The sequence below is a fragment of the Drosophila eugracilis genome, unplaced genomic scaffold, assembly GCF_018153835.1.
Source record: "Drosophila eugracilis isolate 14026-0451.02 unplaced genomic scaffold, ASM1815383v1 contig_47, whole genome shotgun sequence".
NCBI lineage: Eukaryota > Metazoa > Arthropoda > Insecta > Diptera > Drosophilidae > Drosophila > Drosophila eugracilis.
The window spans coordinates 802673-829757 of record NW_024573338.1 but is presented as its reverse complement, the minus strand read 5'-3'; the positions used below and the strand labels follow the sequence as shown (position 1 = coordinate 829757).

The 27085-nt window shown below is 40.6% G+C and overlaps 12 protein-coding genes across 18 annotated transcripts in view; 5 read left to right on the top strand and 7 right to left on the bottom strand.

The window, feature by feature from the left end:
- The window catches only part of LOC108109936 (tyrosine-protein kinase Fer), a 28948-nt gene extending 21737 nt beyond the window's left edge, over positions 1–7211 (bottom strand). For 3 of the 4 annotated variants that reach the window (XM_017218750.2, XM_017218758.2, XM_017218767.2), the window contains exons 1-3: positions 6891–7209; positions 5233–5464; positions 2981–3168 (exon numbers count right to left, since the gene is read on the bottom strand). In XM_017218750.2, coding sequence (XP_017074239.1) covers positions 2981–3168; positions 5233–5428 — 384 coding nt within the window. In that variant the 5' untranslated portion in view covers positions 5429–5464; positions 6891–7209. Of the gene's footprint in view, positions 1–2980; positions 3169–5232; positions 5465–6890 lie in introns of all 4 variants that reach the window. The other variant, XM_017218741.2, reaches the window with a different exon arrangement.
- A 3843-nt stretch (positions 7212–11054) lies between these two features.
- LOC108109860 (odorant receptor 85f) lies at positions 11055–12411 on the top strand. Its single transcript, XM_017218644.2, has 4 exons — positions 11055–11821; positions 11893–12094; positions 12147–12302; positions 12358–12411. The coding sequence occupies exons 1-4, from the start codon at positions 11055–11057 to the stop codon at positions 12409–12411; spliced, it is 1179 nt and encodes a 392-aa protein (XP_017074133.2).
- Positions 12412–12430: 19 nt separating this feature from the next.
- LOC108109845 (protein FMC1 homolog) lies at positions 12431–12939 on the bottom strand. Its single transcript, XM_017218601.1, has 2 exons — positions 12849–12939; positions 12431–12792 (listed from the first exon to the last, which is right to left on the bottom strand). Exons 1-2 carry the CDS (start codon positions 12923–12925, stop codon positions 12486–12488), a joined length of 384 nt encoding a protein of 127 aa, XP_017074090.1. The 5' UTR covers positions 12926–12939; the 3' UTR covers positions 12431–12485.
- Positions 12940–13311: 372 nt separating this feature from the next.
- LOC108109838 (60S ribosomal protein L34) lies at positions 13312–14008 on the bottom strand. Its single transcript, XM_017218589.2, has 2 exons — positions 13886–14008; positions 13312–13819 (listed from the first exon to the last, which is right to left on the bottom strand). Exons 1-2 carry the CDS (start codon positions 13948–13950, stop codon positions 13378–13380), a joined length of 507 nt encoding a protein of 168 aa, XP_017074078.1. The 5' UTR covers positions 13951–14008; the 3' UTR covers positions 13312–13377.
- Positions 14009–14536: 528 nt separating this feature from the next.
- On the top strand, positions 14537–15669 carry LOC108109831 (omega-amidase NIT2-like). Its single transcript, XM_017218576.2, has 2 exons — positions 14537–14665; positions 14721–15669. Exons 1-2 carry the CDS (start codon positions 14647–14649, stop codon positions 15551–15553), a joined length of 852 nt encoding a protein of 283 aa, XP_017074065.2. The 5' UTR covers positions 14537–14646; the 3' UTR covers positions 15554–15669.
- A 284-nt stretch (positions 15670–15953) lies between these two features.
- On the top strand, positions 15954–16847 carry LOC108109824 (omega-amidase NIT2-like). The gene has a single exon (XM_041819193.1). The coding sequence runs from the start codon at positions 15956–15958 to the stop codon at positions 16835–16837; it is 882 nt and encodes a 293-aa protein (XP_041675127.1). The 5' UTR covers positions 15954–15955; the 3' UTR covers positions 16838–16847.
- Positions 16848–16883: 36 nt separating this feature from the next.
- On the bottom strand, positions 16884–18567 carry LOC108109797 (golgin-45). Its single transcript, XM_017218510.2, has 3 exons — positions 18552–18567; positions 17202–18452; positions 16884–17112 (listed from the first exon to the last, which is right to left on the bottom strand). Exons 2-3 carry the CDS (start codon positions 18393–18395, stop codon positions 16966–16968), a joined length of 1341 nt encoding a protein of 446 aa, XP_017073999.1. The 5' UTR covers positions 18396–18452; positions 18552–18567; the 3' UTR covers positions 16884–16965.
- Positions 18568–18758: 191 nt separating this feature from the next.
- On the top strand, positions 18759–19285 carry LOC108109854 (BBSome-interacting protein 1). The gene has a single exon (XM_017218631.2). It carries the CDS (start codon positions 18951–18953, stop codon positions 19179–19181), a length of 231 nt encoding a protein of 76 aa, XP_017074120.1. The 5' UTR covers positions 18759–18950; the 3' UTR covers positions 19182–19285.
- LOC108109788 (LMBR1 domain-containing protein 2 homolog) lies at positions 19177–22217 on the top strand. The gene is made up of 3 exons (XM_017218482.2): positions 19177–19460; positions 20075–21394; positions 21459–22217. Exons 1-3 carry the CDS (start codon positions 19290–19292, stop codon positions 22044–22046), a joined length of 2079 nt encoding a protein of 692 aa, XP_017073971.1. The 5' UTR covers positions 19177–19289; the 3' UTR covers positions 22047–22217.
- On the bottom strand, positions 22208–22610 carry LOC108109850. Its single transcript, XM_017218615.2, has one exon. It carries the CDS (start codon positions 22499–22501, stop codon positions 22208–22210), a length of 294 nt encoding a protein of 97 aa, XP_017074104.1. The 5' UTR covers positions 22502–22610.
- Positions 22611–22716: 106 nt separating this feature from the next.
- On the bottom strand, positions 22717–24537 carry LOC108109792 (tubulin beta-2 chain). The gene is made up of 2 exons (XM_017218497.2): positions 23955–24537; positions 22717–23895 (listed from the first exon to the last, which is right to left on the bottom strand). The coding sequence occupies exons 1-2, from the start codon at positions 24345–24347 to the stop codon at positions 22948–22950; spliced, it is 1341 nt and encodes a 446-aa protein (XP_017073986.1). The 5' UTR covers positions 24348–24537; the 3' UTR covers positions 22717–22947.
- An 89-nt stretch (positions 24538–24626) lies between these two features.
- Positions 24627–26912, bottom strand: LOC108109802 (two pore potassium channel protein sup-9). 4 transcript variants are annotated; one of them, XM_017218524.2, is made up of 6 exons: positions 26610–26912; positions 26238–26485; positions 26024–26179; positions 25897–25958; positions 25443–25843; positions 24627–25389 (listed from the first exon to the last, which is right to left on the bottom strand). In XM_017218524.2, the coding sequence occupies exons 2-6, from the start codon at positions 26362–26364 to the stop codon at positions 25116–25118; spliced, it is 1020 nt and encodes a 339-aa protein (XP_017074013.1). In that variant the 5' UTR covers positions 26365–26485; positions 26610–26912; the 3' UTR covers positions 24627–25115. The 4 variants fall into 4 exon arrangements, with proteins under 4 accessions (XP_017074013.1, XP_017074039.1, XP_017074030.1 ...); XM_017218550.2 differs by having other exon boundaries at positions 26238–26476; XM_017218541.2 differs by having other exon boundaries at positions 26687–26912.
- Between the last annotated feature and the right edge of the window lie 173 nt (positions 26913–27085).

Here is a 27085-nt window from a genome sequence, read left to right as displayed (position 1 = left end):
TGTTGTTGTTGACGTTCTGTTTGACTGCCATAAAGATACTTGAATTGAACTTATTGTAATTAATACGACTACGAGTACGATTCGCCGCAGTATTTTCAATGCCATCGAATGGGAAATGTATCTACGGCCCCGTCTGCCAGAACAATTCTAGCGATTTTAGCATGCCTTCTGCGGTTTATCAATACAATGGTAAAAGAAAAAGGGGGGAAAAACACATCTGTGTATATGTGAAGCCCCAGCAAAGCTGTCATATGTGAGTATGTGCGGAAAAGCGTTGGGAAACCCACCCGGAAGTTCAGACCTAATGCGTTTTTGTACGGGGCGTGTGCAGTAGATTTGACAGGCTAACAGCAAAGATACAAAGATACATTAAAACCAATTCCATATCCATTAGCTGAAAGTTTAGGGTGGCCGCAGACGCCCTTAAGTGTTTTCAATTAATAACCAAACTCACAGTTGGCCAAAAATGTTTCTACAGAAAACATTTTGATGACAGCCTACTGGACAAAGTGATTGGGTTTACCCCGCCCTTAAGGTCTAACAAATTTGGCATCTCCGCATGACAAACTACAAGCATTCATAAAGTAATAATAAAAAATGGAAAATACTTCTCCAGGAAATGCAAATCTTAAGTACAATAATTAGGTCTTCATTGCTTGGTAGTTTAAAGTGATAAAAATGATAATTGAAAAGATATTTTCCTATAAATGAGTATTTTTCGGGCAAGGCAAACTAAGTAAATATTCAAATTTAAAAGCCTGTTTATAAGTTATTATACTTTTATGGAAATTGCAAAAACAATTAAAAAAAAAACAATAATTAACCATGTGCCAAAATCATTAAAAAGTTTATGATTCAATTTTTAAAAAGGTACAAATTAGACACTTAAAAGCAAAGTTTAAAGTGTTAAGCATATATTTTTACAGTAAACCTAACTAAGCTATCTATCTTTAGTTAACTAACTAGTTAATTGGTTAAGCAGCCATCATCATTGATAGAGAATTTTCCTTATTACCTCCTTATACTAACAGCTTAAGATCTCAACGTCATCGTCTTAATCAATTTTCTTCAATCTTAAACGAGTGAATTGTTTGCCTGCTCCCAATAATAATAATCTAATTTCAATCCATCAACACTATATTGCAATTCCATCCATCAACACCATATAGAATCGATTCCAACTGGAAAGACCAAACGACTGGTCGACTGGTCGACTGGTCGACCCATTTCTAGACACTTATTAAATCAACAACAATCCTCCTTCTCTCGATGAGCTCTTGCCACCATAACTCAGGTTTCTTGCTGCTGTTATTTTCCTGCTGCCGTTCGATACATTGCGCAAATATTACAAAGTCAAAGTCCAATAAAAAATGAGAAATAAAAAAAAGAGTATGAGGAGAGCAAGAACTCGTAGAAGTCCGGGGTCCAAAAGGCGACTCTCATCTTCCACTTGGCTTCGAGTTCTTTTACCCAGAATTTTGCTTTGCTTTTTTGCTGCTGTCTGCATGGTTTGTAATTTTTATTGCCATTTCGCTAAATTGTTGTCAATTGACTTGAGATTGGCGCAAGTTTTGGAGCATGTGTAGTTTGCCAGTTTTTTTTTTTTATCTTTTTTACTAGCTTTTTTTAACTGCTGGCAAAGTTTACTGTTTGATTACAAACTATTGAAGGCGAACTTAAAGGAACTAATAAATCTTTAAACAGTTTGAAAGGCTTTTTAGCAAGCTTAATGGATTTTTTAGTAAATTTAACCCTTGATTTCTCAGTTAATTTATAGAAAATATATAACGTTTCTTTTGTTTCCTAAGAAATCAAATCTTAAATTGCTTAAATGTTAAGCATTGTGAAGAAATCATCGACGATTCGCTGAAATTTTGATTGGCATTCCCGCCGCCCATTAAATTTTGTTTTGCAAGCAGCAAAACTGCGGCGCAAAAAGCTTCTTGTTTGCCACAAAAATAGATGGGTATCTTGATAAATAAATAAATAATACTAAAGTAAGCTAGATAGCTGGCGATGCAATGGGCAACCGAGACTTTTGTTTAGACGTGACAAAGGCCGCAGGAAAACCAAACACTGGCCGAGAATTCTATGCCAAAATCACGAAACAAAACAGCATATTTTTTTTTTGGGTCATCGTTTGTCGTTTTTGGCAGTGACCATCTGTCCATTTGCAACATGTCGCATGTGGCTAAAACATAGAATTTTTTAAACTAACTATTTGTTTAGAATATTAGCTTGGTTTGAAGTTCCGCCGCGTTCTTTTGTGTCTCTCGAAATGCTAATTTGCTGTCAGCACCCGTAAATATTCGCAATTTGTTGACCCTTCTTCAGGCTCGTGTGATAGATATTGTTGTTGTTGTTCTAATATTGTGCCCGCTGGGTTAATAAACTTGTTGCCGCACGACACGGCTCATAAATAAACACTTCTATTGATTTAGTACATCGGCCATTGGACCGGCCATACAAAGCCAATAAGAATCGGTGTTCTCCTTCGTTTTTGGCGAGTGTTTACATGACTCTTAAGCTGCTTAAATGCTGGCTTTTCCACAGAAATGCTTAATATTTATTTTGATTATACAAATACTTAATATTATATACGAGTATGTATATATAGAAGAACATTCGAACAATGGGGCAGTCAACAAAAGACGTCAGTGGGCGGAGCTTCGGGGTCTCCGAGCTCCAAATGATTATTATTGTGGTTGACTCCTCAATGGCAATCATAAATAAATGAATGTATACACCCGAAGAAAAGACTCAATTATCTGGAGAGCTTAAACAGGAAGTTGGGTGAATGTGAAGATACAAAAATCTATATTCTACTTTCTGTACGAGTATATCTAACCTTGTTCTTAATTATACTCCCATTTTCTCCCAGTGCCCTGTCTTTTGTTAATTCATTGGATTTCTGAATTGGGTGCGTCGAGTGTTTCGGATATCTTATGGGTTTTTTTAAGGTGTTGGCCGGGACACTCACATGATTCAGGCGTGCTGCGATCTTGGCATGCTCCTCCTGGTAGGCCTTTCGAGCCTTTCGCTTATCCTGTGAAAGATGGGTCAACTTATCGCAGACGACCTCCAGCTGCTCGGCGTTGAACTTGAACTGTTTGGCCTGCTGGTCCAGTTCATCCAAGTAGGATCGCCAGGATTTGGTGATCAGGCTGCCTGTAATAAGGGAAAAAATGGAAACTTTTTAGTAAAAATGTAATTTACGTTGGTTTAAGTCTAAGATATGCCTTTAAAAGGCCTTAAAACTTTCAAAAAATATGACTTAAGACTTTCATAACCAAATAAGATGAATATTTATTGTACTAATTAAAAGTGTTACAAGGCTAATCTCTTCTAAATCTTAGCCCCATTTTCCTCTAAATCTACGTGCTAAAAACAAGTTATCAAACGCCTAGTCATAGGACAAACTAATTTTAAGATTAGACACAGACTTTAAGCCCATAAAACCGCAGCTAATCCACAATTTACCCAGACTATGACTCACTGGAGTTTTATCCACTGAACAGATGGGTAAAAGTGCAATTGAAAACTGCAGGCAATGAATCATTATTCTTACCTCAAAGTGAGGCAAAGACATTCAACAGATTTTTTGTTAAATTATTTGCTAAGCTAATGAGAAACATAATACCTCTGACTGTCTGTTGTTTTTTTTTTGGCCAAAAACGTTTACGCTTGGCTAAGCTGTGAAGTTTGAAGTTAAGACTACAAATCGAGTGATTCAAGTTCATGGTCAAGGTGAGAGATCGGATATATATATATAGTTGAACTATATCAAATGGCCTGAACTAAATCATTCGGCTACGCTTTTGTGCACTGGCTGTGTGCGTTTGTTTTTCTCGCATCCAGCGGATACGTTTGTTTGGCCATGTAAACAGCAACGAAAACATTTCCCAAGTGAAAAACGAAAAATGAAAAAAATGAAAAACGAGAAAAACACCGACACTGACTGCAAATTATAGCAATTTCGTGTTCTCTGTTCTAGGGGAGCAACCAGAGACAGCTGCACTTTGTCGACACTTTGATGAGCTCCATGGCTTGGCCAGTCCAATTTGCTCGACAGTATCCTGGCTATATTGGCCGCCGCCGGATGAGATGAGATGGTAGATGGGAGATGGGATGCCACCCAGAGCACGGTAGTTGAAAACGATTTGCTTGTCTGGCGATTATCTCAAGTCGTTTAAAATAAAACCTAACGCGTATTATTCACTTGGAAATGCGATCTAGTCACGCGATAGCCACTGGCCAGTTGCCTTTGCGCTCTCAGCAGGCTGCCAAAAAAATGTTTTAGTAAGGACTGTTCACCCTTACAATAAGATATATTTTGATTTATCCCATAAACGCCCTCTTTCTTATACTCGTATATATACCCGTATAGAGACTATTAACACTGTCATCGTACTATCCAACCACCAGCTTATCGACACTTGCCTTATAAATGACGGACATTTACCCTGACTAATGGATGATATGCCTGCGAATGCTGTAACCGCACTGGCCACCCGTCCAAACTGGTGAGTAATGTCCAAGGGGTCAGTGAAGTTCGAACATCTTACTATAATACTCGATCCATTTAGCTGTAATTGTTTTGGTTTTCGAACATATGTTGGATTGTAAGGCATTTTTTGGGAAAGCCAACACGTTTTGGTATTGATTTTGTTAACAGTTTTTGCTAATTTTTGTTTTTTATCTAAGCAAGTTGTTATTTGTAGAAAAATTAACTTATTTTTTTAATTAAAAATACTTTTTAAAAAAGTTACAACTTTAAATAAAAACACTTTAGAAGGTATTTTAAGAATTAAATAAAAATAAAATGAAAATCCAATAACATTCCATTAAATATTTTTATCTTTTAAGGTTTGTAAAAACTGCAAGTTGTTTTTATTTGAGTATTTACACATTTATTAAATAATGATAACTTAATCTTGTTATAGTTAGTTTAGTTTCCAAAGACAATCGCCATGGAAAAAACGTTTAATCAGGCAACTAATTATTATAACCATTTAGCAATTCAAGCACTCTAAACCTAATCAGTTTTCAGATACTTTTGCAACCTAATTTACTTTTAATAACCCTTTATTTTTTTTGATAACCAACTGCTTAATCTCACAGAAACCTAAATAACAAGAATAATAGCACGAGGACGGCGCACTTCCACCGATATCACTAACCAAATATTCTTATCAGATTTTGCAATTGCAATTCTCAAAACGCTTTCCTTACCTTGCATTTCGTCAGCTCGATCGATTTTGAGACCCTGCTGGGCCACAGCTGTCAGGCTGATTGCGTATTCCTTGTCGCATTTGGCCTTCATCTGGATGGATCTCTTCATGGTCTCCATTAGCCGAAGTTCGGCATCCTGGCGTACGATCAACGCCTCATGGGCGGCCCGACTTTGCAGGGCCGATGAGAAGCCCATTTTGCTCTCGATACTCCCTATTTGGGTCCCGGCTCTCTGTGAGATATATACATATATATATATATAGTATATATAGGGAAATGAATCAGAATTGGTGTTATCTTCCAGTCCGGACTTAAAGTAAGTATGGGGGAGAGCGGATTGCAGGGGGGGCGGGGAAAATTACACACAAGAAAAAAAAAACACAGCGGACATGTGGTAAACACTTGTTGCATGGTTATTTGGAAATTTTGCTGGCGTTGCGCTTTATCGCCTCACTGAAATTAATTATTTATGTCACACATACACTCTTTTTTTTTTTCTTCCAAAATAAACTTTCACATGCGTTGACATTTCTTCGTTCATATTTTTTTTCCGCTTTGCCTGCATATGTCACGACATTTTGCTAATTACACACGATCTCGTCCCGGCTTTTGATTAACGACTTAATTCGAGTCACTGGCATATACTTTATTTTCTTTATCCGCTAATTAACGCATTTTCCGCTCTCACCCAACAACACCCGACACTTGCACATAAATGTGTATATTTTATTTTTTATTTTCTTTTTGTTTTTTTGTTGGTATTTTGAATGCAACAGTTGTCTTCACTTGAACTTTTCCCCAAGTATTTTCCGAAAAGCAAAGCGAGCTAAGAGCTGCGGCGCAGTAACTCCGTGCTCCTGCTGCTGCTGTGGTTGTTGTTTTGGTTTTCAAAGAAAAAAACTTGTTTTTCCCGCTTGCTGGGCGAGCAAACAAAAATAAACATTGCCCCAAGGAGTGAGTGGAGGGAGGGGGGCAGGGGGCAGCAGGCAGGGGCGAAGTCAATAAGGAAACACAGCGACAGAAGGTGTGTGCGGCAAGTACGTGTATCTTAAAGGTACACGAGGAAAAAGTGAAGTTTTTTATATGATTTTTGTTTGGTAAATAAGGTTAATGAAAGAAAAGTTTTTGTTTTTTAAAGTTTAAGTATACTTTGTAGTATTTTTAGCTTATATTTAGTGAATGAATTTTAAGTTATGACGAATTTGAAGTCATAATATTTGAATGGGAAAACACTTTCTTGAATATATATATCTTTTTAAAGAAGTTTTTCTTATCAAATTTTAAGGCTTATAAGTCTCTTTTTTCACATTTCTGTATAAAAACCTATGTGATCCTCACTATAGCCTTCATTTTTTTTCTCTGCATTTCTTGGATGCGCCAGAACAACAACTTGATGCATTGTCTGTATGTGCGTGTGCAGTTGGCCAAGTCGAGTAAAACATAAACGGGTTAGGCAGCAACTAGGGGAGCATCCCCAGCCACCAGAACCAGAACACCCGAACAACAACAACAACAACTAAAACAGTAAGAACACTACAAGGAGAGTAGTAGCAAACACAACCGTTAGATAAATTAAAAATGTAAATAACATTTTTATAGGTGATCACGGAATAAATATATTATTCTTCTTTTTTGGTAAGGAGGGGAACCACATTTACCGCTAAATTTCTCTGCCGACGGTTTTCACTTGCAATTTGCGTAATCAGAGCACAGTTCTTGGCACAATCATAATTAAAATTGGATCGTTATCGTGTCAAAGGCTTTATCGGCAACGACGAATTAAAATTTTTTCTAATGCCTATTGAGGATGTTGTCTGCACTTCACATGGCCACAGTTCGAGAATCGCGAAACGAGCAGCACGGCAGCGAATATCGGTTCGAATCGAAAAAATCGGGGAATAATAATCAAATCAGACCCAAAAGAAACACAGCGAACCGTTCGCCTCGAATGTTCAGCGGGAACTGAGCGCCGGCATAAAATCAACTGCTCAGGCCGATGCGGCGAATGAGCAATGCGAGTGCGGTGAGAACAAACAGAGAAACTGAGAAAATGAGAGAGAGTGAGTGAGGGAGAGCAGGCAGACCAGAGAACCGGTTGCAATGCACCCAGCAAACATTTTCGTAAGGTAAAAGTCAGCATAAGGCAGTCGATTTAGTAAAGGATTTTCGTGGGGATTAGGTTTGTTTGCTGACTTTTGCCTTTTGTTAGTTTTATTATTGTTTCCCCTCTTTGAAAGTGCAGGCCATTGTTTGGAAAATCGAATATTCCTATTTTAGCTATTAGAAAATGTAACCCTTATAAACACTTCCTTGATAAATACTTCGTGGGCGGTCTTTTAACTTATTATTATTTTATATTTTACTTTAGAAATGAGAATCCTGTTCCAAAATACAAATATTTTTTAAATATCTTAACAATATATTTTTCTTATATTTACATAAAAATGAATATGATATGTTATCAGATATAGCATAATGACAATATGATAACAAATTACTATTCTGTTTTTTATGTAAATATTAAACAGAAACCAAGTTTTCTGTCTCTTTTAAATTGTTGAAAATGCTTCATCCTGAAACAAAGAAACCAATAAAACAATACCAGACCTAAATATCTTCAAAATTTAACCAATAAACTAAAAAGTTTTTCCTTTTCCCTTAACTTTTAACGTTTTTCCCTAATCCATTACCAGACTTAACCATTGGCTTCACTCTGGCCGACAGGAATGACTGTTGTAATCGGAGAATTACCAAATTTCCGCACTATTAATTACACAGGTTTCGGGTCTTTCGTGCGACAGCTGGCAGGATCTAAAGACAAACACACCCAACCACCCACTTGGTCGCTTTGGAAACGGAAGCAGCTGAAATGTAACCAAAACAAAAGCTATGATAAATGTTATGCGTAGATCTACCCTTGACACGTCCTCCTTCCATACACCCCCTCAACTCAAACTCAATTGCAAATTCTCCATTTAATTTTCTCCCCCCTTTCAGTGACTGTCATTTTCACGATAAATGCGAAAATGCATTTTGCGCATCAAATGCAGAAGGGCCAATAAATTCATTAATAAATGGGAAAGTGAAAAGAGCAGTAGCTCCTGCAGCTCCTGGTCTTTGTTGTCCTTGTGGTCAGAGATGGGTTCTGTTCTGCGCATAATGCATATGGTGTTTGCAAAGTCCAACACTGTCAGGAGGTTTACTTCGATGCACAGGAAGAAAACTTAGTAAATGATTGGGAAAATATGAAAATAAAAGAGATTAAAGTATCACAGAAATCTTTAGAATTTTAAAGGATTCTTTAAAAGCTAATCTGATTAAACTATAAAAACAAAAGAGGTAAGGTATTTATAGACTTATTATCAGATTAAATTAGATTTTTGTAAACCAAGTTGTTTAAAAGTTTCTTCTCTCTCATAAAATAAACATTTAAATTTAATAATATTTATTTTATGTGTGGCCAATCCACTCTATAATCCACCTTCCCCCAACCCCGACTGAATAATGGATATTGAAATCGCATCGGTACGTAAAAGAGTGTGAGATATTATACTTTATGCCGATTAATGCTGCCCGCGTTGGAGGACAAAACCCCTGACCATTGATTTGATTGCCGGGCAAATGGTGTGCCACCTCCTTTACCTCTTGGCCATATTTTTTATTTACACCCAGCCAGACAGACGTCTCTTTGGCCAGCCTGTTGCCCATTTTCAGACTCTCGGCGTGCTCTTTGTTCCGCCAGCCATTCATCTCTCCCTGTTGTTGGTGTGTGTGTTGTTTCTTCTGGGTTTTAGGGTGTTTGCCGTTGTCTATGCACCGGATCTGTTTCCCGGGTTTCCCAGTTTTGCTATGTTTATTTTGGTTTGGAGCCAGACGTCGCAGCAACAACAACGAAAAAAAAAGAACATTTACAAAGGCGCCTCAGCCTCATAAAGTATTTAGTGAGACAGCGATAGGGACACCGGGCACCTTCCGGTGTCCTGGACAGGATATCTTCCATCCTTTATTTGCTTATGTAGCCATATTCCTAGAATCCCCTTCTCATCCCACTTGAATAATTAGACCAACTATAAGTAGAGAGACGGCCTAAATAACGATTTCTAATTTAAGCAGACGCATTCTATTGTGACGCATAGTTGCCTCACATAAATCTCTTTATATGTCCCATTAATGTTTGAGTTGCTTTTGCAAGTGCAATTCTTGGTACGAGTAGATATATAGTATTATATATATATATATATGGGGCATCAGTTTCAGCTGCCTTTGAAGATCGGTGGTAAATGGGAGGCAACAGTTGTTGGCGGCCAATTGAGTCTAATGAATAAATTACATATGCACTGTAAAACAGTAAAATTGATGAGAGAAGTTCAAAATGGGCTTGAACTTATCTATATATGTATGCATCTTTGTATCTATGTATCTTTGGGTTTTTATGGCTTGTTGAGCCAGAATGAAAACTCGACAAACAATAGTTGACCGACTTGGAAATTGTGCAATGGTATGACAGCAATAAATGAATGGTTGATGGGTTAGAATGAAGCAACCAAATCAAAACAAAACCATTAAAGATTCTTTGAACAATGGAGTTTTTTGATGCTTATAATCTTGCATCTGAGAGATACATTTGGCAATGCTTAGGGTAACTTGCTTGAGGTAACTTTAGAGTATTTAAACTATCTGCTTGTTAAACGTATTTTAGTTTAGATACTTAAGTTACTCAGATACTTTATGGCTAAATGGAATGGCTACCTGAGTTACCAACCACCTAAGAGCAACACCTTCGAGCTAAAAGAATGCTGCAATGTCAGAAGGGACATTGAAAGCCAGACACCTCCTTGCTGCTCAGATGTTTAGCATTCCAGTCAGAAGTCGGATAGAACCTATTGAGCGAACGACTCCCATGCCAATTTGTTGCTGTGTGCAAGAATTTCATTTATGTCAACAACAACAACACCAGCTACAACAACAACAAAAGCAAGAACAAAAAAGACAATTGCATCAACAATGGAACGGTAAACACGCCCAAGAAAACTGAGGAGCTCATTTATGGAAATTATTAAGTGCAAGCAAGGCAGTGACCAAAGTGGTTACTTCTCCCCGTCAAACGGCATTATTATGCGTACATATTTTTATGGCCAACTGCGGGAATGGGCACACAGACTGGCAGCGCAAGTGTTAATAACCGAAATCTAATTAATTTTTTGGACCCCCTTAATAAAACTATTAAAAGCAGAAAAGTGGTGAAGGAAAACTAGACAGTCCCAACTTTAGATTCTATTTTTGTCATTTCTGCTTAAAAGTTGAAAACGTGCTAGCAAAGGTGTGAAACCACAAGGAGTTCCCTTTGTTAAAGACCTTGAAATATCAGTTTATACATCTGACTTATGTAGCCCTTACAAGACTATATCAATTCTTATTCATATACAAGTTATAACCCCTTTGGCCTTGGTTATTGCAACTTTGATTCTGCGCTTCTGTCAATTGATCTTAATTAATGTTAATTTTAATACATGTGCTCTCTTTATTGTCTGCTTTTTGCCATATATGTATATAAACTATATGTGCTTATGTGGAAATAATTAAGTTCTAGGAAAAGTATGTACTTCTTGAATGAGCTAAACTTTAAAGGGTATTACTAACATGTCAACTTTTTAGATATTTGTAAGAGTTTATTCAATGAATATTAATTATTAAAACTTTTCACACCTCGGCCTATCGTAATTATTGGAGGTAATAGCCACAAAACCGCAAACCACTCTCACAGGATCTATTCCCTATAAAAGGACTTTCTGGGGCTTAGATAGCCACATAACATCTTCAAAATGGAACCAGTGCAGTACAGCTACGAGGATTTCTCTCGCTTTCCCACGTTTGTGTTGTGGATTATGGGCTACGACATGCTGGGCATTTCAAAGACACGAATCCGAAGGATGCTATTCCGCTTATATCGTTTTCTCTGCCTAAGCAGCCACAGTGTCTGCGTGGGATTAATGATATTTCGAATGATCGAGGCCAAAACTATAGATAATGTGTCGCTAATCATGCGCTATGCCACTCTAGTCACCTATGTCATCAATTCAGATACCAAATACGCCACAGTCCTACAGCGTGTTGCCATCCAAAGCCTCTACTCCAAACTGGCCGATCTGTATCCGAAGACCACGCTGGACAGGATTTATCACCGGGTGAATGATCATTATTGGTCAAAACCGTTTGTCTACTTAGTTATAATTTACATTGGATCCTCAATTATGGTTGTCATTGGACCAATTATCACATCAACTATATCGTACTACACACATCATGGCTTTGCCTACATGCACTGTTATCCTTACTTTTTGTTTGATCCTGAAAAGCATTCATTTTGGATCTACATAGTAATCTATACTCTGGAGTGGCTACACAGCACCCAGATGGTCATCTCGAATATTGGCGCAGATATCTGGCTGCTGTACTTCCAGATACAGATTAATCTTCATTTCAGAGGCATTATACGTTCGCTACAGGATCACAGACCTAGTGTGGAGAATGACGAGGAAGATCGAAAATTTCTGTCAAAAATTGTGGACAAGCAAGTGTATCTTGTCAGGTAAGTTAATTAAGGCATTTGCTTAACTAAGTTCTTACGAGAATTAAGACTATAATGTGTTTCTGTAATAGGTTACAAAAAGATCTGAATGGAATTTTTGGAGGATCATTGCTATTGAGCCTGCTGACCACCGCAGCGGTGATCTGTACAGTGGCGGTTTACACCCTGATTCAAGGACCCACTTTGGAGGGCTTTACTTATGTTATTTTTATTGCCACTTCGGTAATGCAGGTGTACTTAGTATGTTATTATGGACAACAGGTCCTAGATTTGGTAGGTTATGATTAAGTCTTAAAGTTATCGTAATAACTTCAATCTTTTGCAGAGTGCCGAGGTGGCCCATGCCGTGTACAATCATGATTTTCATAATGCCTCTATAGCGTACAAGAAGTACCTGCTGATAATTATCATACGGGCACAGCAGCCCGTGGAATTGAGTGCCATGGGTTACCTGCCCATATCACTGGACACCTTTAAACAGGTAAGATATTGTTATACGGCAATTTTTATGATACACATCCTTCATTTTCCTTTAGCTGATGAGCGTGACTTACCGCGTCATAACCATGCTTAGACAGATGATTCAGTAGACCGAAATAAAAACACGAATTTTGCAACATTAAACGCTTTAATCGCACTACGCACTAGTAACTACATAACTAGATCACTTAGGATCCGAGGGCAGTTTGAAGCCCACCAAATCGGCGGTATCCCTTACGGATCTTTCGCCCCTCCCATGGAATTCCTTGTAGAGTTCCAAGTAGTTCCGCTGGCTGGACAAATAAGTCAAGTAAGTCTGTCCCAGGAAAGTAGCTTCATTGCGGGCTTTGCAGACTTGCTGTTCTGTGGTGGCGAACTTCTTGTATTGCGCCAAAACGTAACGTGCAGCTAGAGAGTCCTTGATGCAGCCATTTGGAGATGCCTGTCGCAGTTCGTGTAGCAGGGAACGAAGCACCTTTGTTCCAGACATTCTGAACAATAAATAACAGTTGTACTTAAAATAAAAACGAAGCAATCAGAAGCTTACGTGATTTTCAAGAAAACTCGAAGCGTTTTGCCGAACAGCTGTATTTTGTAGAGTTGCCACACAGTCGCAGTTGTCATATCTACATATAATTACAGTATGCCCTCTATGAAGTGATTTTTTACAATTTAAGTGTGGTAAATTTCTTTAACATTACAATCAATTTGTAGTATCAATAATGAAAAAATGCTCATTAATAAAAATAACCTTAACAAAATTATTTTGTTTTAAACACATTTTTACCCTCTTCATAACCGTTTCATATTTTACTGTATTAATACAAATTTGACAATATTAATAAATGGTGTACATATTTAAATGGTAGCATGATAAAGAAATTAACCATTTTTCCTTATACATCACACACATTGATAACAAAAGCCAATTAGGAAATAGGTACATCCAATAAGAAATCAATCACAAAAATACAATAAGACTAAACAAATAAAACAAAACGAACATCAAATCCAGTTGGAAAACAATTTATTTTAAAAGTTATTTAGCAGTACACCGAACTCGTAGCGTGGGCTGTTCACTTCCTGGGCTTGCCGGCAGCAGGCTTCTGGCCGGGCTTCTTGCCAGCGGGTCCCTTGCCGCCAGCACCACCCTTGGTGACCTTGCCGGCACCGGCCTTGGTGCCCTTGGCTCCGGCAGCGGGCTTCTTCTTGGGATCGGGCTTGGCCTTGGGCACCTTGACGGGCTTGACGAGGGCTTCGCGCTGGCTCTTCAGGGCCTTGACGATCTTCTGCTCCTCGATGAGGAAGGCGCGCACGATGCGCTCACGCAGGCAGCTGTGGCACAAGACTCCTCCGTAGGTCCTGGACACGGTCTTCAGACGCTTGGACATCCTTGGGCGCTCGCTGGGACGGGAGGGGGTAATACCCTTCAACTTCTCCTTGCACTGGCCGCAACGGGGCACGGTTGGGTTCTTCTTCACATACTGGTACACCAGACGTCCACCAGGCGTGCGAACACTATAAATCGGTTAAATAATTATATATTAATCATATCCATTGAGTATTGTAGTCAGGTGTAGTTACATGCGCCGCTTGTTGGAGCGTGTGTTGTAGGACAGGCGTCTCCGGAGCGTCAGACGTTGGACCATTTTGCTGTTGTTGCTGCTGGTCGTAGCAATTCGTTGGTTGCATATGGAAAAGCGTGGAAAATCATAATTAGTTTGTCGTATCACTAAGGTAGGCGCAGTTTTGGCTGCATTTGGTGTTATATTTCATGAGGTATTTCATAAAATGCGGCGAAATTCGCTGAAATTGTAAATTGAACACGTGCATACCTCAAAGAGACGAAACTAGAAAGAAAGGTGGCAACCCCGTTACCGAGCAACTTGAACTTGGCTGCGCTGCTAGCTGTTGGGTACTTCCCAACACTGCCGGTCTTGCCAGATAGTTTTAAAAACAGTGGCTAAGAGGGGTTTTTAAATATTTTTATTATGATTTATCCAATATTTATTTATATTAAAAGGATCGTCCTTCAACGTAACTTTTTTCCAGTAGTTATTTCAGCTTTATAACATAACTACGCTGTCCCGATATCAAATTTGCAGTTGTTATGCGCATTCTCATGTAATTTAAATTATTTGATATATACATTTTCTAATATTATTTGTTGGAAATATATTTAAATTTTAATTCAATTTGTTTAATAGCAAAAATAAGCAAACTAAGGATTCTTTAGAAGTAGAATTTCAACCCCTTTAGCTACGCCCCTGTACCACCTGTTGTTGTTTTGTTTGCGGTGCAAACTGTTATCAAACCGCAAACAGATAACATTTAATTGCAGCAATATGAGAAAAGCCAGCAACAGTAAGTGTTTCTCTAGTTTAAAAGAAGTTCTAATTAACTATTCCTAAATCCACAGTCATGCGTTTAGTGCTACTGCAATTAAGAGGTTCGAAGGACAAGGTGGCCAATGTCCAAAATGCTGCTAGTAAAATCGAGGCAGCGGTCAAGGAGCACAAGCCCCGATTGATCACCTTGCCGGAGTGCTTCAACGCTCCCTATGGAACCAAGTACTTTAGGGAGTATTCCGAGAGCATCCCCGATGGATATACTTCTCAGCAGCTTTCGAATCTTGCTAAGAAACACCAGGTTTATATAGTGGGCGGAACAATCCCAGAGCTTGGTGAAAACGATGCCATTTATAATACCTGTACGGTTTGGTCTCCCACTGGTGACCTGATAGCTAAGCATCGTAAGATGCATCTGTTTGATATCGACGTTAAGGGTGGCATTCGTTTCAAGGAATCGGAAACCCTCTCCGCAGGTAATGACTTCACAACCATTGATATAGATGGACACAAGATTGGCATCGGCATCTGCTACGACATCCGTTTCGAGGAAATGGCCAGGCTGTATCGAAACGCTGGCTGTGAGATGATCATCTATCCAGCTGCCTTCAACATGACCACAGGACCTCTTCATTGGGAGCTCCTGCAGAGAGCCCGTGCCAACGACAACCAGCTTTTTGTGATAACCACTTCACCAGCCAGAGATACAAGCGCTGAGTATGTGGCTTATGGTCATTCCATGGTTGTGGATCCCTGGGCCAAGGTGCAACAGAGTGCCAGCGATGGAGAGGAGACCGTGGTTTCAGACATAGATTTCTCCCTGGTAGAGCAAGTGCGACAGCAGATTCCTGTTTTTGGTCAACGACGTTTGGATCTGTACGCTACGGAAAAGAAATCAAATTAAAGGATTTCAACAAAAATCTTTAAGCCTGAAGATTATTTGGCTTAAGCCACGAAAAGAAGTTATGTTTGCATTTATGTTTGTTGATTGTATATAAAATTTATGATAACTTTACAAAACTATTGAACCTATTTAGCTAATTGGTCCCGAAAAGTACCATTTAAGTTTTCGTGAGACTAATGCCAATTCTCATTGAATTTGTATGAGATAACAAACATATGTACATCATATACATATGAATGTCCATATTTAGGTTTTAGTTGATTGCGAATCTTTCTTGTGCCAAAAATTGGCAAACCTAAAGTAAAATTTAGAACCCCTTATCTCTGTAAGCCGTTAAATGGCAAATATTTTTTTGCAAGTCAAAATGTTATTAAAGACGAAACAGAAATTCATTTTTCCAACATGAAAAGAAGTAGCAACAGTAAGTGTTCCTCCGGATTTTTCAACTATATTAATATTCCTGATTCCGTAGTCATGCGATTGGCGATATTGCAACTTTGGAGTTTCAAGGACAAGATCGCCAATGTTCAAAATATCGCCAATAAAATCGAGATGGTAGTCAAAGAGCACAACCCTCGATTGATAACCTTGCCTGAGTACTTTGTTCTTCCCAAACGGAAGAACATAGAATGCGTCCCTGATGGATACATCTCCCAGCAGCTCTCGGGTCTGGCCAAGAAGCACCAAGTCTATATAATTGGCGGAACAATACCGGAATTGGGCGAAAACGATGCCATGTACAACACCTGTACGGTTTGGTCACCCACTGGTGACCTCATGGCAAAGTATCGCAAGGTGCACCTCTTTGATGTAGAGGTTAAAGGTGGCATTAGCTTCAACGAATCTGATGACATTTCCGCCGGCAATGATTTATCCATCATTAACGTAGATGGACACAAGATTGGTATCGGCATCTGCTACGACATCCGATTCGAGGAGATGGCCAGGGTATATCGCAACGCTGGCTGTGAGATGATTATCTATCCATCTGCCTTCAATATGACCACTGGCCCTCTTCATTGGGAGCTCCTTCAAAGAGCACGAGCCAACGATAACCAGCTCTTTATTGTCACTGCTTCAACAGCCAGGGATACAAGCGCCAAGTATGTGGCTTATGGTCATTCCATGGTGGTGGATCCCTGGGCCAAAGTGCTGCATAGAGCTAGCGAAAGAGAAGAAACTGTGGTGGCAGATATAGATTTCAACCTAGTGGAGCAAGTGCGACAGCAGATTCCCGTCTTTGACCAACGACGACTTGATATATACGCAACTGAAAAGAAATGAAGTAAAGGTTTAAAAATGCTCTTCAAGTCAATAAGTCGCAGCCATATTTTCGGATTCATATTTGTTGATTTTATATAAAATTTATATCTCCTAAACGCTTGTCACAGTGATTTCTTAAGACTGACGAACTATTGCTTTTTATCCGGTTGTGGATTGTCGGTGGTATCCACCTCCGAGGGAGCTGATTGCACATAGTGAGGCCGCTGGGCTTGGTCGAAAAGAGCTCGTATGGCTTCATCGGTGGCCATCAAGGGCTGACTAATGAATTCAAGGGCCTTTAGGAATATAAACAAGGTGAACAATCAATTAAATTACAATTCAAGTGATTAAATTGCCAAGAAATCAATCGGTATAATATACTTACCCTTACTGCATACTTTTCTGCCTCGCAAAGTGGGCTCGTACTGGCGCTAGACAACTTGAGGGTCTCTTCGGGAATGCCCACGCCAGAGTGCAGGACCATGCGTTGCAGAATATTTAGGTTCTCTGCACTCAGGCTGATCACATCGGTAGCGGGCAGATTTAGGAAACGGATCTTGGCCAGGAACTTCAACTGTTTGAGCATATCCAGCTGAATCTCTCGGATTTGGTGGGTAGCATGTAGCAGCTGCTTGGTGGACTCGTTCAGTAGCTGGTTCTTCTGAGTTAGATCCGCTTTCCAACGGGCTAGCTCCTCGACCATAACGCTACTGGCAAGAAACTTGGATCGCCAAACCTCACATTGCCCGGCCAGAAACTCAATCTGCTCGGTGTGGGTGGTCAGATTGTTGGCAGTGTCCAGAAGCGCTCTAGCTAATTGTAATTTGTCCTCGGTGAGGAGATTGACCCGAGTCTGTAGATCCTCACCTACGGAGGCTACTAGCAGGCTCTTTAGCTCGCTGTTGACCTGCGTTTGGAACTTGTACTGGGCTTGAAAGTAGTTTCGTTCCTCGCGCGTCTTAGCAAGTTCCTCTTGAAGAGAGATCAATTCCTGACTGCTAGCTTCGTTGTTTTGCATAAGATTCTTGGTTTCCGTGTCCAATTCCTGGGTGCGCAACGTGGACACCTGATCCACCAGTACTGCGATGTCCAGGTTGTTCTTATCTCTGTGAATTTTGTGTTTGTTCGTTGGTTCGGAGATCATGGGATTCACAGCACCCGGATAGGGCTCGAAGGGAACGAATTTGGGTGCTTTAGTCTTCTTGTGTTCGGGCAGGGTTTCTAAATTAGTTACCAATCTTGGACGCATCTGGACTAGTTCGCCCTTTGGCATTACGGGTGCTAAACTCCGGGTAACGATCTCGGGGCGTCTGTAGAGTGTATGAAGGCCCGGTAAGGGTAAATTGGAGACATGGCCACTGCTCGTTGAGGTCTTCCTGCCCATAACCGCCTCCTGAACAATAGTGCTATCCTTCCGAGACAATTGGGGCCTCTTAATTTTGGTGTCCACATCAGCATTCGCATGGATTTCACTCTCTGTTTTGGTCTTTCCTTTGTTTTCCGGCTGCTCCATACCATCGCCGCTAGTGCGACAATCTGGGGATTTTTCCACTATTGGAACCGTGCTGTCCGCCTCCATTTCTTGACAATTTTGGCCAGGCCAAACAAATTTATCTAAAATCAAGAATTTTTCTGGCTGTGCCAGCAAAACAAAAACATTGACCAAGGTATGCCAACTTGCTGCAAATCTGGGATGTGCTACATAAATAAGTACTTGGGTACAATTTTAGCTTACTTAGGTACAAGTAGAGTGTTCAAATATATATTTAAATATTTAGTTTAACAACTTTTAACTTTTTTTTTTGTTTTAAAACAAGTTTTAAGGTTTTAGGTTATTAGAGCAGCGTAAGAAAATACATATTTTAAATTTCGCACAGGGCACTTCTAGCCAGTGTGACCAGGGCAAGCAACATCAAAAATCCGCACTGCACTGCCACCTAACAGTGTTACATTGCCCACCCACGCATACGTTCATACTTTTTGATAAAGTCGATTGATTTACCGAATAAAACAAATAAATACGACGAGCGGCGACGGAAGGGTTACCTGGAACCGGCGATACGAAAAAACCGCTATCGCCGCCCTCCAACCAACCCCCGGCCACGCCACTTATCTGCCCGTGGAGCGCCGAAGGATGTCCGCTGTGGAGGCCGAGGTTCTGCAGAAAATCGATCTGATTGAGCCAACAACCGGAAAATTGTTTTTCGAGCACAAAACTGAGCTGCTTTTTTGCCGGCCACATCTGATGCCTCTGAAGACGCAGGCGCTGGAACGTCTAGAGGAAATGCATCGGGATACCGCTCGACAATTGCAGAAGAAACGCCAACAGAAGAAGTCCACCACGGAGCCCACAGGCTCGCTATGAATTAGTCCTGCTTCGAAGTCTCACAAGTCGTCATAAGCACACAATTCACTAAAAAGCACAAGAACCCAGCACTCTAGCACTTGGATTAGGATTACAATTTTTGGTAGAATGGCTTACCTACTGACCTTCGGCATTGTGGCCGCCTTATTTCTGGCCAGCATCTCATTGTATCGTTATGGAAACATTCCACGTCAGCATATCCTTGTCACCTTGTCAGTGTTGACTGCTTGGTGTTTTTCCTTCCTGATTGTATTCACCATTCCGCTGGACGTGACATCAGTGAGTATTGATATGGAGCTTAAAATCGTGAGACAGATTATATCCAAATTAGGTGTCAGCAAAACCGTTAAATCAAAATCCTGGTAAATCGTTTGGTTAGATACATTTTCGACCCATAAATATAGGGTTTGAAAGTTTTACAACAATTACGTTAAAAGATATGTAAGATAAGACTGCACATTTCTGTTATAAATTATTAAAATATCTGACTCAGAGGCTTTTAGAGAAACAGTATGAATGTTTAAAATCACGTTTTAATAATTAAACAGGATAATTTTGTATATATATTTCTGTAAAAGTACAAACAACTAATGAAATCAAAACGGATTCGTTTCTAAAGTGAGAACAGAAATTAATTAATTTTTTATCTAAAGCTTCCTAGACACCAATCAAATTGTCCACACAGTTCTGCATTGATTTTGGTCTGGAATTTCTTATCTTTTAATGATTCACCCCTGCTGAAGCTAGACCATGAAAAACCAGTATTGATTATAGGAATAAAATTTACTATGTTTTCGTGGCTTTGGAAATACTCTTTCTCATATGGCTATCAGTTCCATTATCTAAATTTTTAAGTGCAAACGAACGTAAATAACTAAATTCTATAATTGCAGACTCTTTACCGCCAGTGCGTAGCGGAGCACCGACCGCCAACACCAGCTCCTAATGCTACCAATACATCGGCCGTGACACCGTCTCAGTGCCAGGAGCCGTGGGGCATGGTACCTGCTACTGTGTTTCCCAACTTATGGCGCATTATCTACTGGAGTTCGCAGTTTCTTACCTGGTTGATCATGCCTTTGATGCAGTCATACCTCAAGGCGGGTGATTTCACCGTAAAGGGAAAACTAAAGTCTGCCCTAATCGAGAATGCTATCTACTACGGCTCCTATCTATTCATCTGCGGCATACTTCTTATCTACATAGCCGTGAAAGGAGAGTCTCTGGATTGGCAAAAGCTTAAGGCTATTGCCTCGTCGGCTTCCAACACTTGGGGTCTGTTTCTCCTCATCCTGCTGCTGGGCTATGCTCTGGTGGAGGTGCCTCGATCGCTGTGGAACAATGCCAAGCCGGGATTTGCATTGCAATACGCCTACTTCAAGGCGGCCAAACTAAGTACTGAGAAGGCGGAAGCCGAGGAGCATGTGGATGATATTCTAGAGTCGCTGCAAGGCCTAAGCCGAGTCATACCTAACAATCACGAGCTACGCCCTTGCCTAGAGACCATTCTGCGCAAAGTTCCAATTGAATTGCAGGAGCGAGCGAGCCGCAACTTTGCTCGTACTGGGGGCAGTGGCATGGGAGCCACTAGTTCCACTATCTTGCCTTCGGAGAAGGCGCTAGTTCGCATTCATAAGCAAGTAATCAAATCCCTGCAAACATTGCAGCGCACCGAAGCTCTGTGGAGCGTGCAAGTCCAGACGGTTTTACATTTGGAGGATGTGGCTAAAAACATTCATTCTTCGGAAAGACGCTTTAAGTCGGAGTTTCCACGCCAGCGCTCGCAGTTGGAGAGGATATGCTACAGCGCCACACTACAGTGGTATTGGGAGTGCCTGTTAAAGGCCCCTTTTCTGAAAACTATGTGCGTCGTTACTGCCACCATGTCAGCTATGGTGGTGTGGAGCGAGCTAACCTTTTTCAGCCGCCACCCTGTGCTTTCCATTTTCGCCAAAGTGATTTACGTGGCCAAGGAAAGCTACGACTTCTTTACTATTGAAGTCTTCTCTATGGTTGTTTTATGCTACTTCTTCTACTGTACTTATTCCACTATCTTGAGGATCCGCTTTTTGAATCTGTACTACCTTGCACCACATCACCAGACCAATGAGCACAGTTTGATATTCAGTGGCATGCTACTTTGCCGACTGACGCCACCCATGTGCCTCAACTTCCTGGGTCTAATTCATATGGATACACATATTATTCCCAATGTAAGTAGTAAACTTTCGTTTTAAGTTTTCCTTCAAACTTAACCTAAAATTCTTTTATCTTCAGCGTATTATGGAGACGGTCTATACGCAGATCATGGGCCACATGGACGTTATCGGCATAATCTCGAATGGCTTTAATATCTACTTCCCCATGTGCATGCTTGCTTTCTGCCTGGCCACCTGGTTTAGCCTGGGCAGCCGGGCCCTGAGTGCCCTTGGCTTCCAGCAGTTCCTGCAAAACGAAACAATTGCCACAGAACTAGTGCAGGAAGGAAAGGATCTGATAGCTCGTGAAAAGCGAAGGCGTCAGCGTGCCGAGGAGGCAATGGCCAGGAGGCGCGACTTCAACCGAACTGACCAGGTTCTGGGCAGCGATTACTTAAGCAAATACCGGAGTGGAGGGCCCGGTGGGTTGGCCAGCAGTCGCACGCCTGCGGACGGGCTGCTCCGCGACGGCGATGGAAGCTTTGACTATGCGGCTGTAGCCTCCTCCTCGGCATTGGGTGTACCAAGATCCTTGTCGGAGGAGATCAACGACCGGTTTGGGGTGAGCACTCAGGTGCAAGTAGGATTCAGAGACCCGGACTATGAAGCGGAGCAAGATGGGCGCATTGTGGGCCCCCCACCACGAGGTCTGTTCGACGATGTTTAAGCTCGAAATATGGATATGTCTTTATTTCGATTCATAATCGAGTATCTCAATGTCCACAATGTTCCATAGTATATTTATATCTCGTTCGCTTAAGTATTTTCCGCTGCCACTGCTGCTGCTGTTCCTTCACACTTATGTACACCATTCGATTGAATAAACGACTAGAAAGGATTCTTCTTCACCTTGCGTTGGGGATCGCGATCAGTCTTGCCAATATCCTGGCTGTCGTCAAAGCCACTATCCGAAGCATTTAGCTTGAATTCCGATTCCACCGACGTGTCCTTTGAGTAGTTCGAGAGTTCTGCATCGTTAGCAGCGGAATCATCTAGGTCAGACTTTTGGTTGTTATCGGTCTTCGTCTTCTTACTTAGTAGTGATATGGGATGCACATGGATACGTTTGCGATTGCGCAGATAGCCACATCGCGATGAAACCGGAGTTTTGGGCGAAGGCATTGTTTTGCCTTTTTTTTTTTTTTTTCACCAGTAACAAAGTTAAGGAAGCAATGTCAAAATGACTGTTGAAAATGATTGCCACCAATAAAAATTTTTTATTCGTATTTTAGAAAAGAAGGTATCCCTGTAAATCTTTAAACCTTTTCCCCCAATTGTTTCAATTCCTGTGTTCAAAAAAGAACAGCCCCAAATAATGCTTATTAAAAATAAATGTATTGTAGTTTATATGTAACATATTTATTAGTTAACCAAGAGATGGCGCGGCATTTGCAAGAGATTAACAAAGGATAAGGCTTTTGCGTGTGAATGGGTAAAATGTCAAAATCCAAATCTGAATTATGTACAATCGATTGGGCTCTTCATTGAGAATGGTGCAAACCGAAAAAAAAACAATGTATGGGTTGGCATAAGTGTTAGGTTTTGATCTTGTGGTTAAAGTAATTTTCTTATTCATCGCCGCCACCCTCTTCATCCTCATCGAATTCGCCCTCCTCGTCAGCTGTGGCCTCTTGGTACTGCTGATACTCTGAAACCAGATCGTTCATGTTGCTCTCAGCTTCTGTGAACTCCATCTCGTCCATTCCCTCTCCGGTATACCAATGCAAGAAGGCCTTTCTCCTGAACATGGCAGTGAACTGTTCCGAAACTCGTTTGAAAAGTTCCTGGATGGCTGTCGAGTTTCCAATGAATGTGGCCGACATCTTTAGACCCCGAGGAGGAATATCGCAAACCGCTGTCTTGCAATTGTTCGGGATCCATTCAACAAAGAAGCTGCTGTTCTTGTTCTGGATATTCAGCATCTGCTCATCTACCTCCTTCATGGACATACGGCCACGGAAAATGGCGGCGACTGTTAAATAACGACCATGTCGCGGATCGCAAGCCGCCATCATGTTCTTGGCATCGAACATCTGTTGCGTCAACTCTGGTACGGTCAGAGCCCTGTACTGCTGCGATCCTCGAGAGGTCAATGGTGCAAATCCAGGCATGAAGAAGTGAAGACGGGGGAAGGGTACCATGTTCACAGCCAGCTTGCGAAGATCGGCGTTAAGCTGGCCAGGGAATCGCAGGCAAGTCGTAACCCCAGACATTGTCGCTGAAACCAGATGGTTCAGGTCACCGTATGTCGGTGTGGTCAACTTCAGTGTCCGGAAGCAGATGTCATACAACGCCTCATTATCGATGCAGTACGTCTCATCCGTATTCTCCACCAACTGATGCACACTCAAGGTAGCGTTATAGGGTTCCACCACTGTATCAGACACCTTGGGCGAGGGCACCACCGAGAATGTGTTCATGATGCGGTCGGGGTACTCCTCACGAATCTTTGAGATTAACAGAGTTCCCATACCAGAGCCAGTGCCGCCACCCAGAGAGTGAGTTAACTGAAAGCCCTGAGGTATAAAAAAAAAGTAAGTAAGTAATCAATATCTATAAATCGTAGTAAAATTACCTGGAGGCAATCGCATCCCTCCGACTCCTTCCGCACCACATCCAGGACCGAGTCCACCAGCTCTGCACCTTCTGTGTAATGACCCTTAGCCCAGTTGTTGCCGGCGCCAGATTGGCCAAAGACAAAGTTATCTGGTCGGAAGATCTGTCCAAAAGCACCGGATCGCACAGAGTCCATGGTGCCAGGTTCCAGGTCCACTAGAATGGCGCGGGGCACGTACTTGGCACCAGTGGCCTCATTGTAGTAGACATTAATGCGCTCTAGCTGCAGATCACTGTCGCCATAATATGTACCGGTCGCATCAATACAATGCTCATCAGAGATAACTTCCCAGAATTTGCCGCCAATCTGGTTACCGCATTGACCGGCCTGGATGTGCACTATTTCACGCATCTTGGCAGATTGTCAAGTATTAATGGTAAAACCCGAATGTGGAACAATTTCTTTTTCACAACAAAAATGTTAAAAAAAAAACCCGAGTTGAATATACAGTTTGTGGGGTGCTAGTACCGGCGAAAAACTTAATATTTTAACGTATAATTTTTCAGATTTATATTTTAGACGTGTGCTTGCTAGCTGATACTGAGGTGAACTGAGGCCGTAAAGGGAAAGGTCTAGGAAAGTTGTTTGCAGGGCTACTAAGATCCGAGTTTTTTACTTATGTTTTCCAAAATGACAGATAGTCCAGTTGTTGGGTTTTGAGCAAAAACTTTAATAGTATTTAGTTTAACCAATATACAGCTAAAATTCGAGATGGGATGGATGAGGCGGTACCAAAGATCCAATAGAAGATTCTAAGGCTACCAGCCAGATGATACGATTGATATTGACATGGGTATTTTAGAGTTTCCTCCTTTGTAAATGTGTATATGGGTGTATAATTGAATGGGTCGATTTTTACCGAAAAACTTTTAAAACTGGTCGGAAATTAGTCTTTGAAAATTCAATAAATTTTTCACCAATTAAATGGCTTTTTGTGGAAAATCTGTTTAAATATAATCGACCCATTCTTGTGTAAACTTCTACGTAGGGAAGGTTTGTCTAACAAACAAGTTTTTTGTGTTGGCGGCGGTTGGGTCTCTACAGGATTGTAACTATAATTTGGCGTTTCTTAGGCTCTGGCTCCTACATGGAGGAGTCCCACAGCTGGCTGTACGGATATCAGACGGAGGCACGCTTCAGACAAAGAGTGCTCTCAATAATATCCGTAGGCTGAAAGTCCGGATCCACAAACTGCTCATGATTAAGGCACCTTGTGCCGCCCATACAAGTGCAGGAACATAGCGATGCGGTCTCATCGTTTTCGGTTGTATAGTTATTCTCTAGCAATTTACCATGCATATTGTATGTGGACTCATCATCAAAGGTCACAGGCTTGGCATTTCCGGCCAGGTTCTGTGCATCCTGCTCATCTCTTTTGGCATCCTCCGCTTGCCTGTGGTTAAAAGTCCAGTAAACTCAAACTTTATCCACAAAATAAATACTCACATGGTCATGAAGCGCAGCACCAGAAGATTTATACTGGCGGCCACCACTGCCAAACCGAAAAGGATGAAAACCAAGCTGAGTGCCACATAGCCCGGCTTGTTTGTTAAAGCCTGATCATTCTGCAATGCCACATAATCACCAAAACCAATTGTGGTCAAGGTGACAAAGCAGTAGTAGAAGCTATCAAAGTAGCTCCATCCCTCGTATCGGGAAAAAACGGCAGCTCCTGTGGTAATAATTATCGAGGACAGCATCCCGGTGGCCAACATAAGATTCATCTCGGTGGCATCCGTACAACGGGCTCCACTGGCTCTCTTTGCCCGCCGTATAATAACCGATGCAAATTTATTCAGTCGTTCACCTATGGACTGGAACATAACCAGTCCCAGTGGGATGCCTACCTAAAAAGTCAATTATTTATTAGATAAGAACTAAGGATAATCTATTAATTTACCATTGCATAACCCATACAAAATGCCTTTCCCGGAATGGTGACTGGTGTGGAGTGTCCATATCCTAAAACAATTAATTTTATGAGAGAATTTTTTAGGTAAATTAAGATTTATAATAATAAAAATTACCTATCATGGCCAAAACAACTGTGCTAAAATAAAAAGCTCCAGCAAACTTCCATTGCGGACCTGCCTTGTGTGGTTTGTTTTCAATAATGACAATCTCCATCACCCGGAAATCCTCGTCGCTAACATTGTACTTCTTCACAAAGTTGTTTTTAACGGCTAAAATAAATGGTATATTAAGTTGTAGTAATGATTAAAAATGAGAATGCGTTCTTACCCTGTAAAAACTCCCATCTTTTGGCCTCCGTTGGGGATTCCAGTGAATCGAAGACTGCAGCTCCAATTAAAAGGTACGTAAAAGTGCATACCACTAAAGAAAGTGTTCGCACATTCTGACGCTTCATTGTTAAGATGCCGTTTTATAATAATTCCCAACAATTATTATTTAAGGTTTTAAGTAGAGTATGTCTGGCAGGAGTATGTCGTTATAGTGGCGCCCTTTTTGTTCGAGGGAAGCTGCAAGGCCTGATAAAATCAATAGACAGCAGGAAAACAAATACACAGCATCCACACAAATTTGACAACCCGCTTAAAGCGGCTCAGTAACAAATTCAATGACTTTTTAATAAAGTTTAATTCAGTTTACAACCTTTTTATTTTTTAATAGCAGATTTTAAACGCCAAAAGAACCAAGTCCTTTTAACCAATTTCATTTAATAATATTACCGTTATTGTAGAATAACAGAAGCAACAGAGTTTAATGGGGCTGCCACTCGGTTATCTCTGTTAGATAACAGTAACGTCCTGTAAAGAAACTCAAATTTTCTCGGTTTTTAAGCTATAAATTAGCCAAAACAAGGCCTAGAGTTAAGTCAAAGACTGTTTTGTGCAGCTTTCGATCGAAACATAAACTTGTTTGGCCTAATTAGGATTTTTTTTGCAAATTTTCGAATTGTGTTTAATATTTGCATTAATCTTGTTCAGAGTTTAAATTGAAATTTAGAATATATTTATATGTACATTTATGTGTAAATAATAAATATATATTATGTTTTAATATTTTCAATAATATATAATTTTTAACACAAAATAACTTATATATTAATAAATTTTTATATTTTTTTT

Bases quoted from the DNA above. Each gene is read 5' to 3' on its own strand.
- LOC108109838 (XM_017218589.2), bottom strand. From the start codon at position 13,950: ATGGTCCAACGTCTGACGCTCCGGAGACGCCTGTCCTACAACACACGC. The intron at 13,820-13,885 runs GTAACTACACCT...ACCGATTTATAG, and splicing joins CGCTCCAACAAGCGGCGCAT to TGTTCGCACGCCTGGTGGAC.
- LOC108109788 (XM_017218482.2), top strand. From the start codon at position 19,290: ATGGCTTACCTACTGACCTTCGGCATTGTGGCCGCCTTATTTCTGGCC. The intron at 19,461-20,074 runs GTGAGTATTGAT...CTATAATTGCAG, and splicing joins TTCCGCTGGACGTGACATCA to ACTCTTTACCGCCAGTGCGT. The intron at 21,395-21,458 runs GTAAGTAGTAAA...TTTTATCTTCAG, and splicing joins ATACACATATTATTCCCAAT to CGTATTATGGAGACGGTCTA.
- LOC108109845 (XM_017218601.1), bottom strand. From the start codon at position 12,925: ATGACAACTGCGACTGTGTGGCAACTCTACAAAATACAGCTGTTCGGC. The intron at 12,793-12,848 runs GTAAGCTTCTGA...TTTATTGTTCAG, and splicing joins CGAGTTTTCTTGAAAATCAC to AATGTCTGGAACAAAGGTGC.
- LOC108109802 (XM_017218524.2), bottom strand. From the start codon at position 26,364: ATGAAGCGTCAGAATGTGCGAACACTTTCTTTAGTGGTATGCACTTTT. The intron at 25,844-25,896 runs GTAAATTAATAG...TTGACTTTTTAG, and splicing joins TTTGTATGGGTTATGCAATG to GTAGGCATCCCACTGGGACT. The intron at 25,390-25,442 runs GTGAGTATTTAT...TTTTAACCACAG, and splicing joins GTGCTGCGCTTCATGACCAT to GCAAGCGGAGGATGCCAAAA.
- LOC108109824 (XM_041819193.1), top strand. From the start codon at position 15,956: ATGAAAAGAAGTAGCAACAGTAAGTGTTCCTCCGGATTTTTCAACTAT.
- LOC108109797 (XM_017218510.2), bottom strand. From the start codon at position 18,395: ATGGAGGCGGACAGCACGGTTCCAATAGTGGAAAAATCCCCAGATTGT. The intron at 17,113-17,201 runs GTAAGTATATTA...ATATTCCTAAAG, and splicing joins CAGAAAAGTATGCAGTAAGG to GCCCTTGAATTCATTAGTCA.
- LOC108109860 (XM_017218644.2), top strand. From the start codon at position 11,055: ATGGAACCAGTGCAGTACAGCTACGAGGATTTCTCTCGCTTTCCCACG. The intron at 12,095-12,146 runs GTAGGTTATGAT...AATCTTTTGCAG, and splicing joins GACAACAGGTCCTAGATTTG to AGTGCCGAGGTGGCCCATGC. The intron at 12,303-12,357 runs GTAAGATATTGT...ATTTTCCTTTAG, and splicing joins CACTGGACACCTTTAAACAG to CTGATGAGCGTGACTTACCG.
- LOC108109854 (XM_017218631.2), top strand. From the start codon at position 18,951: ATGTCCGCTGTGGAGGCCGAGGTTCTGCAGAAAATCGATCTGATTGAG.
- LOC108109850 (XM_017218615.2), bottom strand. From the start codon at position 22,501: ATGCCTTCGCCCAAAACTCCGGTTTCATCGCGATGTGGCTATCTGCGC.
- LOC108109792 (XM_017218497.2), bottom strand. From the start codon at position 24,347: ATGCGTGAAATAGTGCACATCCAGGCCGGTCAATGCGGTAACCAGATT. The intron at 23,896-23,954 runs GTAATTTTACTA...TTTATACCTCAG, and splicing joins AGGGATGCGATTGCCTCCAG to GGCTTTCAGTTAACTCACTC.